The sequence below is a fragment of the Populus trichocarpa genome, chromosome 19 (genome assembly GCF_000002775.5).
Source record: "Populus trichocarpa isolate Nisqually-1 chromosome 19, P.trichocarpa_v4.1, whole genome shotgun sequence".
Taxonomy (NCBI): domain Eukaryota; kingdom Viridiplantae; phylum Streptophyta; class Magnoliopsida; order Malpighiales; family Salicaceae; genus Populus; species Populus trichocarpa.
Window position 1 is genome coordinate 15,455,425 of NC_037303.2, and position 14,464 is coordinate 15,469,888.

Genomic DNA, 14,464 nt, shown 5'->3' on the forward strand with positions numbered 1-14,464 from the left:
TAAATTAATATGCTTTACGAAATTTTCTCTCTCTCCTTAGCTTCATTTGCAACTACATTAAGGTAAGATTTTTTTTTTCATGATTTTTTAAACTATATTTGTTTTTTATTTTATTTTTAATTGTTTTTGTTCTTAATAATTGTATAAATGTTATTGTGAGATTTTTTTTTCATATGAGATCAATTTTTAGTTGATTTATTTATAGGATTTTTAATTTTTTAGCAATTGCAACTTTATTTTTTTCATATGAATTTTTTTAGTTGAATTTTTATTTTTATTTTTTATTTTTTTGTTGCAAATTTGTTTGAGTTGATTTTCTTATTCTTTTTTCCAAGCATTTTGAGTATATATTATAGAGTGTTGATTTATGTTAATTTAATTATTTTATAAAATGGAATTTTTTTAAATGTTTTTAAATAATTACTGACGGAATTACCGATGGTATTTTTCGAGGGATATACTGACGAAATGAAACGGGTAATTTTTTTACACGTTTGTTCCATCAGTAAATTCATCGGTAATAATTTTTTTTTTATTACTAATAGATTTACCGACGGATAAAAAATTACCGATAAAAAATTCACTAACGGAGCATTTCTGTCGGTAATTTTATTAATAATTTAATTATCAATAGAATATATATCTTATACTGACGGAAAAATTCCAATACTAAAACTATTAAATATTACAGTGAACTGAATAGTTGAATTACATCGCTGATCGAGCAGGAAGAGGATGGATGAATTGTCTGTGATTCTCAATGTTTGGAGAAGGGTTTTTATGTAATTTAAGCAGCATATAAGTTGCTAGCCACAAACCCTACCGATGTCTGTCCGTGTCTACGCCAGAAGCTCCTCTAAAGATTGCTGATAGCTACAGAGTGGAGAGGACAAAGCTTTTACTTGATTGATGATCAAAAGACAGACAACCCCACCAACTATTCTTTTCCTTCCCTTCCCTACATAATAAATACATAGTAAAAGAAAAATAATATACGCCTACTATGTGGTATATATATATAAGGCCTCACTTCCTGTTTTTGAGCAGAAATAGTGGGGGAGAGAGAAGAGAAGAGAGCACTTTATTATCCTCCAAACTATACAATCCCTTGCTTGTTTCAGCTTTATATTTATTCTCTACCTGCTTTCAACATCATCTGAAAAACTCCTGTGGCTGTGGCTGTGGCTGTGGCTGTGGCTGTGTGCCTGTGAAAAAGATGCCCCTCCCTCCCTCATGCCCTCATCTCTCTTTCTTTTATGTTTAAACCGAATAACTTTGCCAGATTTGTAGAGATCTTCTATCGCTTTCTAGCTCTTCTCTGACTCTCATGAGGACTGCGATCTTTCCTCTTCCCTGCCTTTATTGCAGCTCCTAAGTAATTGCCTTCCGTGATTTCTGCACTTCTTTCTTTATTCCACTCTTTCATTTTTATTTTCCCTTCTATAAATACTCACTCAATTCTTTGTTGCTGACTGCTGACTACTCTTTTGATTCCTTTCTTTTCCAAAAATGAAGAAAAATAAAATAAAATAAAATAAAAGACATTGCAGCTGAAGCTGATCACCGTGGAAGCACTGGATGCTTTATAGGTCAATTTTCATGCACGGCCAGTCTCAATGGAGCTATATGGTGTCGCAGAAAACCGGTTTGGTAAGCAAACTGTAACCTTTCTTTCGTTAACGCAACCCCATTAGGTCCTATAAATGTCTTGTTCATCTTAACCTCAAGCTGGTTCTTTCTTTGTTTGCAGAGAAACTGATCTTTAGGTTTTATATAAGGTTGACATCTTGATGGAAACTTTAGTGTTATTGCAGGGAGAAAAAGAAATGGGTGGATGGATCTCTGATTGCCATAAAATTAATTAAGGTAACGGATGATCATCATCTCAACCTAAATTGATCTAATATTAGACACTATTTCTTGAGTTCTTCAGCAATCTAGGTTCCAGTGCTTGTGGGATTTTCCTGTTTTGGCAATTGAGCTGACCTTTTCGCTTTCTGATTACCCTTTTCTTTTCCTTGACAAGTAAAATAACTCTCATGACTTTAGGGTTAGGGTTCATGCAACCACATTTTCAACATTCTAATTCGTAAATCAGTACCATTTTCTGTTACTCTTTAATTCCTTGGTATACGAGGGCAGGTCGATAGGAATATTCCTAATTTTATTGCTTCCTATATCTTAATTTTAAGGTTCCAAAATTTGGTAGATAACATGTTAAGAATTATTCCTGCTGTTTTCTTTTTTGTTTTTTTAGTTGGCCTACAACTAGAAGTCATTGTCTTGAACAAGCTTCCAAAATGACCTGTTCTTCTTCCATTATCCTATGAATTTGAATTATTGTTGCCTTTCTCAGTTTATATAGGATGTCAAAAACAACTCTTGATTTCTTGAGTCCCACTTTGTTTTTGGCGTTGAAAAACATTTTTGCAAAGAAAATGATTTTTTTTTGTATTTTTAGTTTTTTTTATATGTGTCGATATTAAAAATAAATTTTTTAAAATAAAAAAAATATGATGTATTTACAAGCAAAAAATACTTCGAAAATCAATAGCTGCTCTTAATATCTCATGAACAATATTGAATTGCATTTTGTGCCAATCACAGGAGCTTAGTTTATCATTGATATTTGCTATTTAGTAGTAGTTTTTAATTTCCCCGACTACCCAAAATTGAAAAGCAAATCATCCTGTTTAATTTACAAATCCAGTAGTGAAATTGAATCATTGCACTTTCATAATTTGATTTAGCTTGAAAAGAATGTTTTAGGCTTTCATATATAATTTGTGTTAGCCATATTAATGTTTGCTACTTGCATATATTCATCTCTCCGTCCAGCATTTAAACATCTGTGACAGCCAATCGCCTCAGCTGAATACGTTGTGAAATTTCTTAATTTTCATGAAAAATGGTTTAACAGAGCTTCCTTCAGTCCACTCATGGACGGGCGAAGGGTTTGGATTAGCTGCCGACTCATTCATTCAAACACAGTAGACAAGGAGTGGCAGCGGCTGCTATTGTGAATGTGTGAATGACGCGGGAGATTAATTTCATCCTTTTCTTCTCTGTGCTTGGACTGAAGGGAGCTCCCTTTAATTGTTTATTCACGATCTTAGATGACAAGATCCTTTTCTTCAAATTTCCTTCCTGTCATGTCGAGGAAGTAAAACATATAAATATTCGTGTTAATTAGATCTCAATATTCACCCCGTAGAGTCCTAATCTTGTCTAATCATACGATCCTTTTGCTCCATATTCCTTCCACATATCTGAAGTAAAAACGTATGCTTGCATGACCGTAAACCTTTCACGAATGGATTCTTTTGACCTAATTAAGTTTGTATATGTTATGTTAGCACTTTGTAGGTTATTTTGTGTTTGTAGTTTATTATATGGCGCTCTCCTCTTTCTTGCACTCCAAACCATTTATGTATCTTTAACATTTTGGAGGGAGGCTATTGTGCTTGCTAGAAAACTTTGACCAAAGGAAGATAGTATGAAACTAAACTGTGCTAGCCCCAGTATTGGTGAATGATCATATGAGATATTCATATTGATCTTTGCACATGCCTGTGTTAAAAAATTAGCAAGCAGTACATGCGAAATATATTCATCCATTTTTTGTTCCGGAGACGTACCTTTTCCTTCTATTTGTGTAAATCACCTCTGCCAATTACATGATCAGAAGAATGATAGCTCAAATTAGACACAATATTCTTACTGTATTAGCTTATCTAGAAGTAAAACATAGGATTGCAACTGTGTTAGCATCGATTTCAAATCCTCAACAACAGCACCAATTTCCCAATGAACAGAATCTCCAGGCTGGTTGATAGCATTGACAGCCGCCATGGCATCAGCCGCCAAACCTTACTGCTTTCTATAATAGCCACGGCCTCTTCGTTAAGGGCTGATCTGCACCTGAACGACGACACTTTGCCACCCACAATCTGCCCACTGGAGTTCGAGTTCCTACAAAACCATGCATATACCTGTTGGCTCAGATCCATTGATGAAGGAGGCATCACAGTTATTATTGACAGTACCCTGATTAGGTAGGTCTATTTGGATGGTCTATCTGCACCATGCCTTTTTTAGCTGACTTCTGCCCAAACAATTGTGGAATTTCTCCCAACTCAGCCGATACCTTCCTAGCGGACTCTACTATCTTCGGTAGCACTAATGCCCAACCTGCAAACAGGAAATCGTTCCTCGCCATCCACACTTCTCAACTGACAGAGACAATTAAGGAGACAACCTCAGCACACTTTCCCACTCAACTATTCAGCACCTCTCCCAACCATTTTCCGAACCCGCAAGACCCGCCCTTCGAGTGACGTAACCCACATTAGAAGCAAACCAAACAGCGGTAGCGTGATGGCGAAAGAAAAGCATATGTTCAACGGTTCCCACCTTCCCGCCTGACGCCTGATTATTGACAACTAATCATTAAGTTTGCTTGTCATGGATGCGATTTAAAGTCCTTTTTGAAAAAAATTAAAATTTTTTTATTTTTTTTGTTTTAAATTACTTGTTTTTGATGTTTTAGATTATTGTATATATTAAAAATAAAATTTTAAAAATAAAAAAATATTATTTCTATGTATTTTCAAGAAGTCTTTTATTGCTCTCCAAAATAAAAAAAACTCAAGTCTTGGCTCAGCCTCCACCTTCAATCGTTGTTATCACATGGGAATCCGCAGTGCATTTTGATCATTGTTCATCGGTCAAAAGGTTAGATGCATTTATTACACGAGCTGGCTGACCATACATGAATGGAGATATTAGAATTTAACAGAAATTTGGCAAGGTAAAGAGTGAAGTTCTTTTTAAACTCTCTAGTTCCATGTCTCTTGCTTGCTCTCCCTGTACCAACTCCCTCGTGTTCCTCCACATTACACCTTTTAAAGGAGGAGTGTGTGGCTTAGCTCGTCTCTTGTTTGTATCAGGACTGGATCTGAAAGTACGATGATGCCGGGTTGCATGTTGCTTTCAGTTTAGCAAACAAGTAGCTTAGGCTATATCAGCGAGTCAATGATGAACAAATGTAATGCAATGAGTATTTTACCTTTTCCTCTCTCCTGATCAGTTCTCTTGCCAGTTGTAAAACTAGCCAATGCCAGCCCCAGTGTCATGAAAAAAAAAGAGGGCTGAGACCTGAGGATTCCGCCAGTCCAATCGAAGAAAGTGGGTAGACTGTGGTAATAAATATTTTAAGCATTAAATCTCTCCACCTCGTGGCCTGAGCCTTTAAAGCGTACGTGGTTGGAACTTGGAGCTAGTTTATGGGCTACATGGCTTGTTCCCACTTCCCACCCACACCCTCTATTAATTATTTAAGCCCTGTGTTGTGTTTGTTTTTCTCTACAAAATTGGGCGTCCATTATTTTATTATTAGCTACCAGTAAATGACATTGCCTGTTTCCATGCTAGTAGCAGTCGGCATTAAGTCAGAGATAAATTAAGAGGGAGATAGGACTGGTCCCTGCCGACTATGTATCACCTCAATTACTAGCATCATTTTGTGATTCTTGCTCGATTGATAGCGGATCCTTTGATTTGAGATGAAGGACCTGACTTTTATCACTTGAAATTGTGGTGGCTAATGTGTAAGGATCCCACAATAACTGGGTTATAATAAGCGCAAGGATCTGACAACAACTAGCATATATAAAATAAGGCAGTTCCTGGGGGTGATCAAGGCACAGGGTGGAAGTACAATAGAAGTTGATTTTATATTGTTCATCGGATTCATGGGGCGTGTGTTTTGCTGTCGTCTTACGCATCTTTCCAAACATTTCCTAGCATTGCATACGAGAATGGCTTTTTGGCTTTTGAAATAAAATCTGCTGCCACTAACAACTAATGGTGTTTATTTCCAAGTATCTCGTTGAGCTCTCATGCTGCTGCTGCTGCTGCATGTGTGTGTGTGTGTTTATCTATCTATATATATATATATATATATATATATATATATATATATATATATATATATATATATATATATATGCACATGGGTTTAGGGATTGCATGTGTACATGCACGCGTCTATAACCGGCCATTTGATTGATTTCGAATTAAATAAAAAAAATGCAATCATTAATATTTTTTAAATCCATCGCCATCTAAAAAGAGCATCCATCAGGGTTTTCAACTGGAACCAACCTTTCGCTCTTATAGATTCGCAAAAACAACCTTAATTACATGTGCCTTGTTTTGTCTCTCTTGCTGTAATGCATGCACATTGACAAACAAATTAAAGGAGATCACTTGACGTTTCATATTTTACTATTTATATCATTGTTAACGGGGGCAAATTTACTTTCCAAGTCTCAATTTCTTAAAAAATTTCAATTCTAGTTATTGAACTTTATTTTTTTCAAATTTATCCTTGGAAGTTATGTTATCATGATTTTATATGTATATATATATATATATTTATTTTTCTTGAATTGTATGCTATCAAGGGTCTAAGATGTCAAATAATATTCTATTGAAAGGTCGATTTTATTTTATATAATTTTTAGTTGTCATAAAAGAAATTAAAACAGTAGGGAACAAGCTTAACATGAACAAAAAAAACACATCCTTTTGGATTTTACAATTCAATCCTAAATTGTATTTTTTTTTAACGTTTTAACTCCTAGATCATGAGAGAAAGGGGGAGGGGAGGGGAGAGAGGATTCATTTGGCCACAATCCAGTGCGAAAAAAGAAACAATTTTCATGTTTATGAGTTCATATTGAAGAGATGATTTCATTGGAGATGATGCTTGTCCTTGATCATGTAAAAATAAAAAAAAGTAGACTGAAGCCTATGAAGTTTATTTAATTTTAGTTTGATTTTTGGTTTTTAGGGTGCTGCTTATAGGATTTTTTTTTTTTGAAAATAGATTTATCAAAGTTTTTAGGATGTGTTTTTAAATGTTTTTGGATCAAAATAAGTTAAAAATTAGGTTTTTGATGTCTTAAAACTTAAACTTCGATGGGATTACCTGAGATATCTGGAGAAGATAGCAATGGATGACAAGTTTTTTATCCAAGTAGACGACACGTCAATTTATCAATTTAAAAAACTGTCATTCATTCACTTAAAAAAATATAAAGGGGGGTGGGACTAGGCGTCCACAGGCTTCGCTTGGCCTTCTTTTGGCTGTTTTCTTTTTATTTATTTTTATTTAGTATCATTTCTCTTATTTATAACTAAAATATATCCTTTCCCTCATTATTGTATTTTTTTTAAAAATCCTCTTAAATCTAAAATAGATTTGTTGGATATGCATCATGCATTTATAAAAACAAAAATAATATATCTTAAAAGCCGTGGTAAATCTATAAGATAAATAAATGAAATATATAAAATAAAAAGGATGACTATTGACGAGGGTAAAATATTTGTATTTATATTTATCTTTTATTTCTTACTTGAAAAATTAACTTTCTATTTTAATTTTTAACCAGTGTGAACAATTTTTTTTTTTGATTTATCTGTTAATTTATTTTTCATTTATTATATTAAACACAAACATAATATTTCCATTTTTTATTTAACAAATTTTATGATATGGAAAAACACATTTATGATATTGGTGTTTTAGTTTTTCTGCGTTTGAAATTGACTTGAAATTGTGTCTTCAACATAGCGTTCATATGATGGCTAGTAATTAACTTTGCTAAAATAAAAGCAAAATATTATTTTTTTTCTTTCTATTTAAATGTCTTTTGGTAGGACTAATGTTTTTTCAAACGAAAACTCTCTGTATATAGAACAAGTAAAACAAAAACTTAATGATACTAACCTTTTATATATATCCTCTAGCTAGTGAGCGAAGCTCGGGACGTTTGGTATGCGGAGCTGGTCTCCACGTTGAGGATCTCTGGTACTCAATATTGTCACAAGCATTCAACACAAAAACCTGACCCGAGCTCAGCTGCGGCCCAGTATCTACATTGTTTTCGTTTGTGCTAGTTTTACATGCAGATGACATCTTCTTGTGATGGGTGGATTTGGGACCTGCAGCCCCTCTTGAACATGCCGGCCTCATTATACCGTCGAAGGTGTCCTTGTCTAGAGTGTACGCTGGCCTTCGGCAACCAGGAGGTATAACCCGTTTCTGCGAAGCTCAATAGAGTCCGGCAATACCAGTAGCGATTGATCTGACCTACATCTAAGTACGTGGGTTAGATGCAAGAATCTCTTTAACGTGGGTGCCTTTCTTGATTTTCACCACCTTACCATTTTGTTTGATAACATGGGCATGCCTCCGCTCCTCGAGGACCCTGAGGCACATAGGCATGAAAGGATGGTGCCCATAGTTTCCTAACTTTATGAGATTCTCTTCTAACTCTTGTTTTACTTCCTGCTGCATGTATAAGGTAGAAATTTGTTGGTTTTATGCATGTATTTTTGGGTACAGACAAAATGGTTGAAGCCACCATTACAAGGTAGTACAGCACTAAACAAAATTACATGAGATTACTGGCATTAATTTAAGCCACCGATATAATTAATAAGCAGTGAGGTTGTAACTCATGGTCTTGATATGTAGTTGAAAGTGTTAGCTGCTTAGTGATCAGCACCAGCTTACCAAAATGAAAACGAAAGCAGGAGATACCAACCTTGAAGCAAGACCTGAGTGAAAAGAAATGAGTGAACAAGGCCAAACTACTGAAGCACCAAAAAGGCTTAGGCTAAAAGAAGAACAAGTTGTAGCTGTGAACACTGAAAGCAAATTAAGAACAAGTTTGAAAGACAGAAATAGTACTATTATACATCTGTTGGGATAAGCGCAACAACCATTCTATCTCTTATTCGATCGGGACAGGAACCCTCATATATGTTGAACTCACAATTGAAGAGCCAAATCAGGCTGCTGATTATCCATCAAGGTTAACTGTTGAGTTTCTGAAAAGCAATGACCGCTAGACTCGGCTTGATGAACTTGAGAATTTACTCCTTCAACAAAGTTTGTTGTGCCAGACTGGCATTGGTTGCATTGATGCAACCTGTGATTGTTGTTTCCTGATCAATGCATTCTGTCGTGATGGAATCTGCTGCTCACTAACCATCTTTCGCATGATTGGAAGGTTATTATATACTGCTTGTGGATCCCATGGTGGTGGAGGTTGGATCCTTTCAGCTGGTTGAAGTTGAACGGCTTGAGGATGTTTAGTTCCATACTTGTGCTCAACTACACTTGCAGCACCAGTGCTTGACCCCTCTCCATTTGCACATTGGAAATCAAACTGTGGCAAAGAGGTTGCTGCCTGACTTGTAGAGGCAAGCTTTGTACTTAGGGAAGGCAAGTACAACGGTTCTGAATGGTTGTTTAGCCATGGCTGAGGTTCAGTGATGAGCTGTGATGGCTGGGCAGGATACATTCCAGTAAGAGGGAAATAACCCGATGGTGTTTGGGAATTTCGATTTTGAAAAGCAGTAATTTGCATGAGAGTTGCCATAAGAAGATTCATGTTGCCGCTGGTGCCCCTCATTTTTGCTTCCGAAGAAGCACAAGCATCCGTATTTTTGCTTGTGCCAGCGGCGTTTTCTCCCATCAAAGCAGAGTTATTGCTTCCACCATAGTTGGGGTGAGCTCTGATCCCTTGTAGACAATTTGGAGTAGGAATCATTTCTCTTGTATTATAACCATTCACACCTCCACTGGGAAAGACCATCTTTCCTTCAAAAGAAGCAGGTGAGATAGAATTGAAACTGTTGCGAGGCATACGGCCATCATTAACCCCAGTCAGACGAGCAGGCCTGTTAAGTGCAGATGACACAGGGACCAGATCTGTTTTCTTGCAAGAAGAGGTGGGCATCCAGGACGCGAAATTTGGAGTTTCAATTGGATGTTTTCCTAGTTTCTTATTAGCAACCATTTGAGCTGTCGGTCCCAAATCTTTAACGAATTGCTTGAGACTTTCCTTGTATCGGATACTTGAATCTGGAATCTGCAGCATCGAATCACATCAATCAGCCAAAGGTAGGGGATGCAATGAAAATTATTAAATTCAAAAGATTATAAGCTAGTCAGCTTTGGCATGGGACACTCAAAATTAACTGGACTGGAAGAATTTCACATTTAACAGAAATGGAGGAACTGAGGATTCTATTTCCCCAAACCAAGTTTTTCATAAAAGTAGTGTTTTGGCTCTTATTTGTTGACAGCAATAATCACACATGGTTGTGAACCTACAGAAAGAACACTTGCATTTCATTTTTAAGATCTTTCAAACAACAAAAGCAAACCCCAGATGAACAAAGGAAAATTGTATGTTTCCTTTTTCTATATTTCCCTGCCTCTTCCAGCAGAACTTCAAAAGGTCAGGAATGGAAGCAAGCAACAAATTCTGCATTGTTTTACAAGTAGATTAGGCCAATTCTTGTGTGCATGCTGTATCAAATCGTGCTTGAATGCTATAGTTTCACATATTATGCACGTGCCTGTTCCTTTGCGCGCGCGCATAAGTGCATGCATTTGTGTCAGTATATATGTGTTGCATTCTCAACATTAAACGATGAACTTACAGGGGTAAGCACTTTTGGTGTATTATAGAGTTCAGAAATTATTGACCCTTTGCCATTGATGGAGGAGGTTTGAGGCATATATGTCATACGCCTAGCAGTTTCAGAGGATTCTAAATTTCTACCATCTCTTGAGCCTGTTCAATGCAAGTAAAAGACAAAATGTTAGCTTCCTTTCACTCTATAAGCAGATGGCCTTGGAGATAAAAGCATATCTAGCTGTGTAAAGAAAACAATGAGAAGAAGGGTTTCAATTTAGTAATAGTTCAAAGCTTTGACATATTCCTACTGAAATGAAACCCGAGTTCCCTTGAAAAATTAATTATGGGAAAATGATGCAAAAGAATTGGAAATAACATTCATAATCAAACAATCATCATTGTTGCTTACCGACCTAGAACGGTTCACTTGTATTGTAAAAGCTGTTCTTCATGACTTCCTCACCTCTAGTTGAAGATTATTAGCCTTGGCAGTCTAATTCAAGCAAGCTCATGCATTTCAAGTGTGTTTAACTCATGCTAAAAATTATATTGTGGAGCATATGATAAGAAATTCATGAAGTTATGGTTTCCACAGTAAGTTTATGAACACGAGTTCAAGGAATCACTTTCCTGTGCGTGAATCCACCTTCTACGATTAAACAGACTACAGTATGTTACTTCATTATCCTCAAAATTGAATTAATGGACTCCACGGTAAGTATGTTAAGTCAATAAAGAGTGCTTGTAGATCAGATTCTCTTACCAGAAGGCATTTCATTTTTTGTATGGTCAACGAGAGGATTTAGACGTGTTGAAGCAGGGTGTGTTCGGGTAGCTCTCTTCAGAGAGGTGCTGTTGAGTGAAGCACCATCTCTGAACCCAGCAAGTTTAACAAGCTTATTCAGTACACTTCCAGTTTCACCATGGCCTTTCTGAGCTGGGTGTCTTCTCATCCTCGAGTGCTCCAGCTCAAATTTCTCAGGTTCAGTTCTCAGAGAATTGAAGACCCGCTGAGCGAGTTCACTTATAGCACGGGCCTGGAAACCATGGTGTTGCATTAACGGAGATGCATAATATCTCCTATTACTGCTACCATTTTGCAAAATAAAACTTACAGCTATACCTCTGAATAATAAACAGTTGTCGATGAATTAAATTTCATTGCATTGCTGGATATGAGGAACACATCACGCTGCAGAATATTTTAAAGAAATCAAGATCAGTTTAGGATGTTATTGAGGGAATATTTAAGTTGATGGATAACTCTCTCTCTGAATCAGTGTTTCGCAAACTGACCTGCAGTTTTTTCTACTTTCAATAATGAATGACCAAATTTTAAACAACAACAATGGTAATTACAAAGACTTGGACATTCACATTTAGCAGAGAATAAAACAATAAGCTTCGGAGCCTGTACTGAAAGTTAAGTACAACGCAGGGAAGTACTGTAAAGGAAAATAGGATGCTATATTTGGAGCATTACCTGAAATTGATCCAGACTTGTATACATCCCTTCTTGAAGTTTAGCCCTTATGGTTCCAAAATCCATTGCCTCTTTAATGATATCGTAATAGCCAACAACCTTTCAAGGAAAGAAACACTATTAACATCATCGTGGATGGGGAGAGAGCGAGTTGTTTCAGTTCTGTGTACACAGTGAACAAGAACCCCGATTACCGACCTCATCAGGGTCAACTGGCTGTGCAAATATCTCTTGTGTGTCTCTCCTGTGTCAGAAGAAATGTTGAGATATCAAAAACTGCATCGTATTCATATGATCATCTATGTCATCCAAGAAATGGAGTCGACTCTTTTCTTATAAGTACACGAAAGAATGCTATCAAAACAATCACCTCTGTAGGATGTCAACGATAAATTCCAGAGTCTGTTTCTTTGGCATTCCTTGCAATGACGAATCTGCAGGTTGCTCTTGTAAAGTCAAGTGAGTTAATTAATAACTGGGAACTTAAAAGAGCAGATCAGACTCTAATTATCTTTTTAACCACAGATTAAGTAATGATTGGAAGCTTGAAAGAAGCACATTGTATATATTTAAATTTAAGACAGACCAGTTTCTATTGAAGCACCACCATCTATTGGGTTTCCGTCTTCCTGCAAACAGATAAATGCAAGTACCGGTAAATAATACGCGAAATAGGATACAGGAATATACCATCATAAGAGTGATCAGTATAAAAAAATATCCAAACACGAGGAATTAAAAATAAGAGCATTCCATAATCTGCAGCTCCAAGTCCGCCATCCAATGAACTCTCTTCAGGCACACCAAAATGTATCTTATTAGCAAGATTTCTCATGTCAGTCATGGCATATCTTTCCCTGTTCTTCCTCAGCCGCTGACCACCTCTCGTTTTCTTACTCTGAGAAGCATCAGAAGGGATGGGAAGTGGTGTAGGAAGCCTCACAGGATGAGGCTTTAGCAACTTTACTATTTTCTTCAAAACCTCCACTCGAAGACATATTCCAATGTTCCCCGATGGATCTCCCTTGATAGAATCCTCTCGTGCAGCAGGTGTTGATTTTGAAGCCAAGTGGCTACAAGGACGAGCTTGCAGAGATGGGGGTGAGGCCTGAAATACACCTGTTTGCTCGATAAACCCACAATATCCGTGAGAAGTCGAGAAAATCCTGCGAGGAACATTTTCTTGGAACCAAGAAGTTGAACATCACAAGAGGTCATGTTGGCTAATTCTGTGGGACTGCCAGGAGTGATCATGAGCTTGGCAGCAAAAGCAGTCCCAACAACAGCAGAAAGATTGGATGCAACAATTACCATTCTTGCTTCTACAAAATCTAGGATCTTTTGAATCAAGAGTGAAAGCTCGATGCCATGCATCTATGATCTTTGGAAGGACATGATCAGGTAGTGGTTTACAAATTGTTGTTGAAGCCATTGTAGAAATCACTACAATTTAGAATTCAATGGCAAAAGGTCTTGAAAATCAACAAAATTCAAATCCGTTTGGTTGCCAGTCCTTTCAACGATACGGACATAATGTAGTGGATGATGAACAAGGGCTTCAAGTGCTGGGAACTTGAAGTGGTACTTGTCACGAATGAAATTATAGAGAATGAGTATTTCATTGTCATTGTCAACTGACAAGGCAACGCAGTCCATAATTTGTAGGACGTCAGGATGAGATCGGAGTGAGAAGCCTTATTTTGATCGAGTTCATGTTCGACTCTGTACATAACTTACGTATATGTGTTCAACAATTTGGAAATGGTATCCAAGTCAACTACTTCATCGTCATGATAATCAACAAGATGTTGCATGCATGTTCCCATGATCTAATTCATCAAGCTCTACAAGCATAGAATGATCAACAAAGGTAGCCATAGCCCTAGACATAGCCATAGGCATGTGGGGTGGGATGGATTCGGACCAGTAATTGGTTGATAAGAGCCTTGGCTAGCGACTAAGGTGGTTTTATGGAATGGAATATCAAAAGAAAGAAAGAGAGAATTGCTGAATAGAAAGAGCAGCAGCAGCCAAGGAAGGAAGAAGAAATCCTATCCGGGACGCAAGAGAAATCCTAAATCGGAGGTATTTCTTTTTTTATTATTACGAGACTGAACCAACTCAGTTTGTCACTAGATAGAAGCCGCCGTGTTATTTTTTTTACTAACAAAAAAAAAAAAAAACTTGGGTGATTCAACGCTACGGACTTCCGGACTCGATGAATCTTTTTAAAGTTAATTCTTACGAGTATTATGATGAATAAGTGTTTTTTTTATATAAAAAATTTGAGACTCTAATGAGTTAATTTAATAATATAATTATAAAATAAAAGCCAATAACAAAAAAAATATCAATATTATAAAAAAAAACATTCTTTAAATACTCTTAAAAAGTTTTAATGATTTTATTTAATAATAAATAAATAAAATAAATGAGAATAGAACAATCTTATGAAAAGAAAAATATAAAAAATTAA

At 36.3% G+C, this 14,464-nt stretch overlaps 2 protein-coding genes and 1 long non-coding RNA gene across 3 annotated transcripts; 1 reads left to right on the top strand and 2 right to left on the bottom strand.

Moving 5' to 3' along the window:
- The first annotated feature begins 998 nt into the window (after nt 1–998).
- Nucleotides 999–3,213, top strand: LOC112325201 (uncharacterized). Its single transcript, XR_002979279.2, has 3 exons — nt 999–1,375; nt 1,516–1,650; nt 1,751–3,213. It is a non-coding gene; the product is annotated as an uncharacterized LOC112325201 (long non-coding RNA).
- Nucleotides 3,214–8,650: 5,437 nt separating this feature from the next.
- On the bottom strand, nt 8,651–14,152 carry LOC18108671 (uncharacterized). The gene is made up of 8 exons (XM_052449314.1): nt 12,575–14,152; nt 12,359–12,434; nt 12,187–12,232; nt 11,989–12,087; nt 11,629–11,697; nt 11,269–11,542; nt 10,528–10,661; nt 8,651–9,950 (listed from the first exon to the last, which is right to left on the bottom strand). Exons 2-8 carry the CDS (start codon nt 12,403–12,405, stop codon nt 8,958–8,960), a joined length of 1,662 nt encoding a protein of 553 aa, XP_052305274.1. The 5' UTR covers nt 12,406–12,434; nt 12,575–14,152; the 3' UTR covers nt 8,651–8,957.
- LOC127904764 (U4/U6 small nuclear ribonucleoprotein Prp31 homolog) lies at nt 12,564–13,302 on the bottom strand. The gene is made up of 3 exons (XM_052449405.1): nt 13,179–13,302; nt 12,716–13,107; nt 12,564–12,617 (listed from the first exon to the last, which is right to left on the bottom strand). Exons 1-3 carry the CDS (start codon nt 13,300–13,302, stop codon nt 12,564–12,566), a joined length of 570 nt encoding a protein of 189 aa, XP_052305365.1.
- Nucleotides 14,153–14,464: the final 312 nt, after the last annotated feature.

Excerpts from the sequence above, each read along its gene's own strand:
- LOC18108671 (XM_052449314.1), bottom strand. The coding sequence starts at position 12,405 with ATGCCAAAGAAACAGACTCTGGAATTTATCGTTGACATCCTACAGAG. Across the intron at positions 12,233-12,358 it reads ATCGTTGACATCCTACAGAG|GAGAGACACACAAGAGATAT; the intron begins GTGATTGTTTTG and ends CTTCTGACACAG. Across the intron at positions 11,543-11,628 it reads CAACTGTTTATTATTCAGAG|GCCCGTGCTATAAGTGAACT; the intron begins GTATAGCTGTAA and ends CATGGTTTCCAG.
- LOC127904764 (XM_052449405.1), bottom strand. The coding sequence starts at position 13,302 with ATGGTAATTGTTGCATCCAATCTTTCTGCTGTTGTTGGGACTGCTTTT. Across the intron at positions 13,108-13,178 it reads TTGTGATGTTCAACTTCTTG|GTGTATTTCAGGCCTCACCC; the intron begins GTTCCAAGAAAA and ends TCGAGCAAACAG. Across the intron at positions 12,618-12,715 it reads TCTTATTTTTAATTCCTCGT|GAAGACGGAAACCCAATAGA; the intron begins GTTTGGATATTT and ends ATCTGTTTGCAG.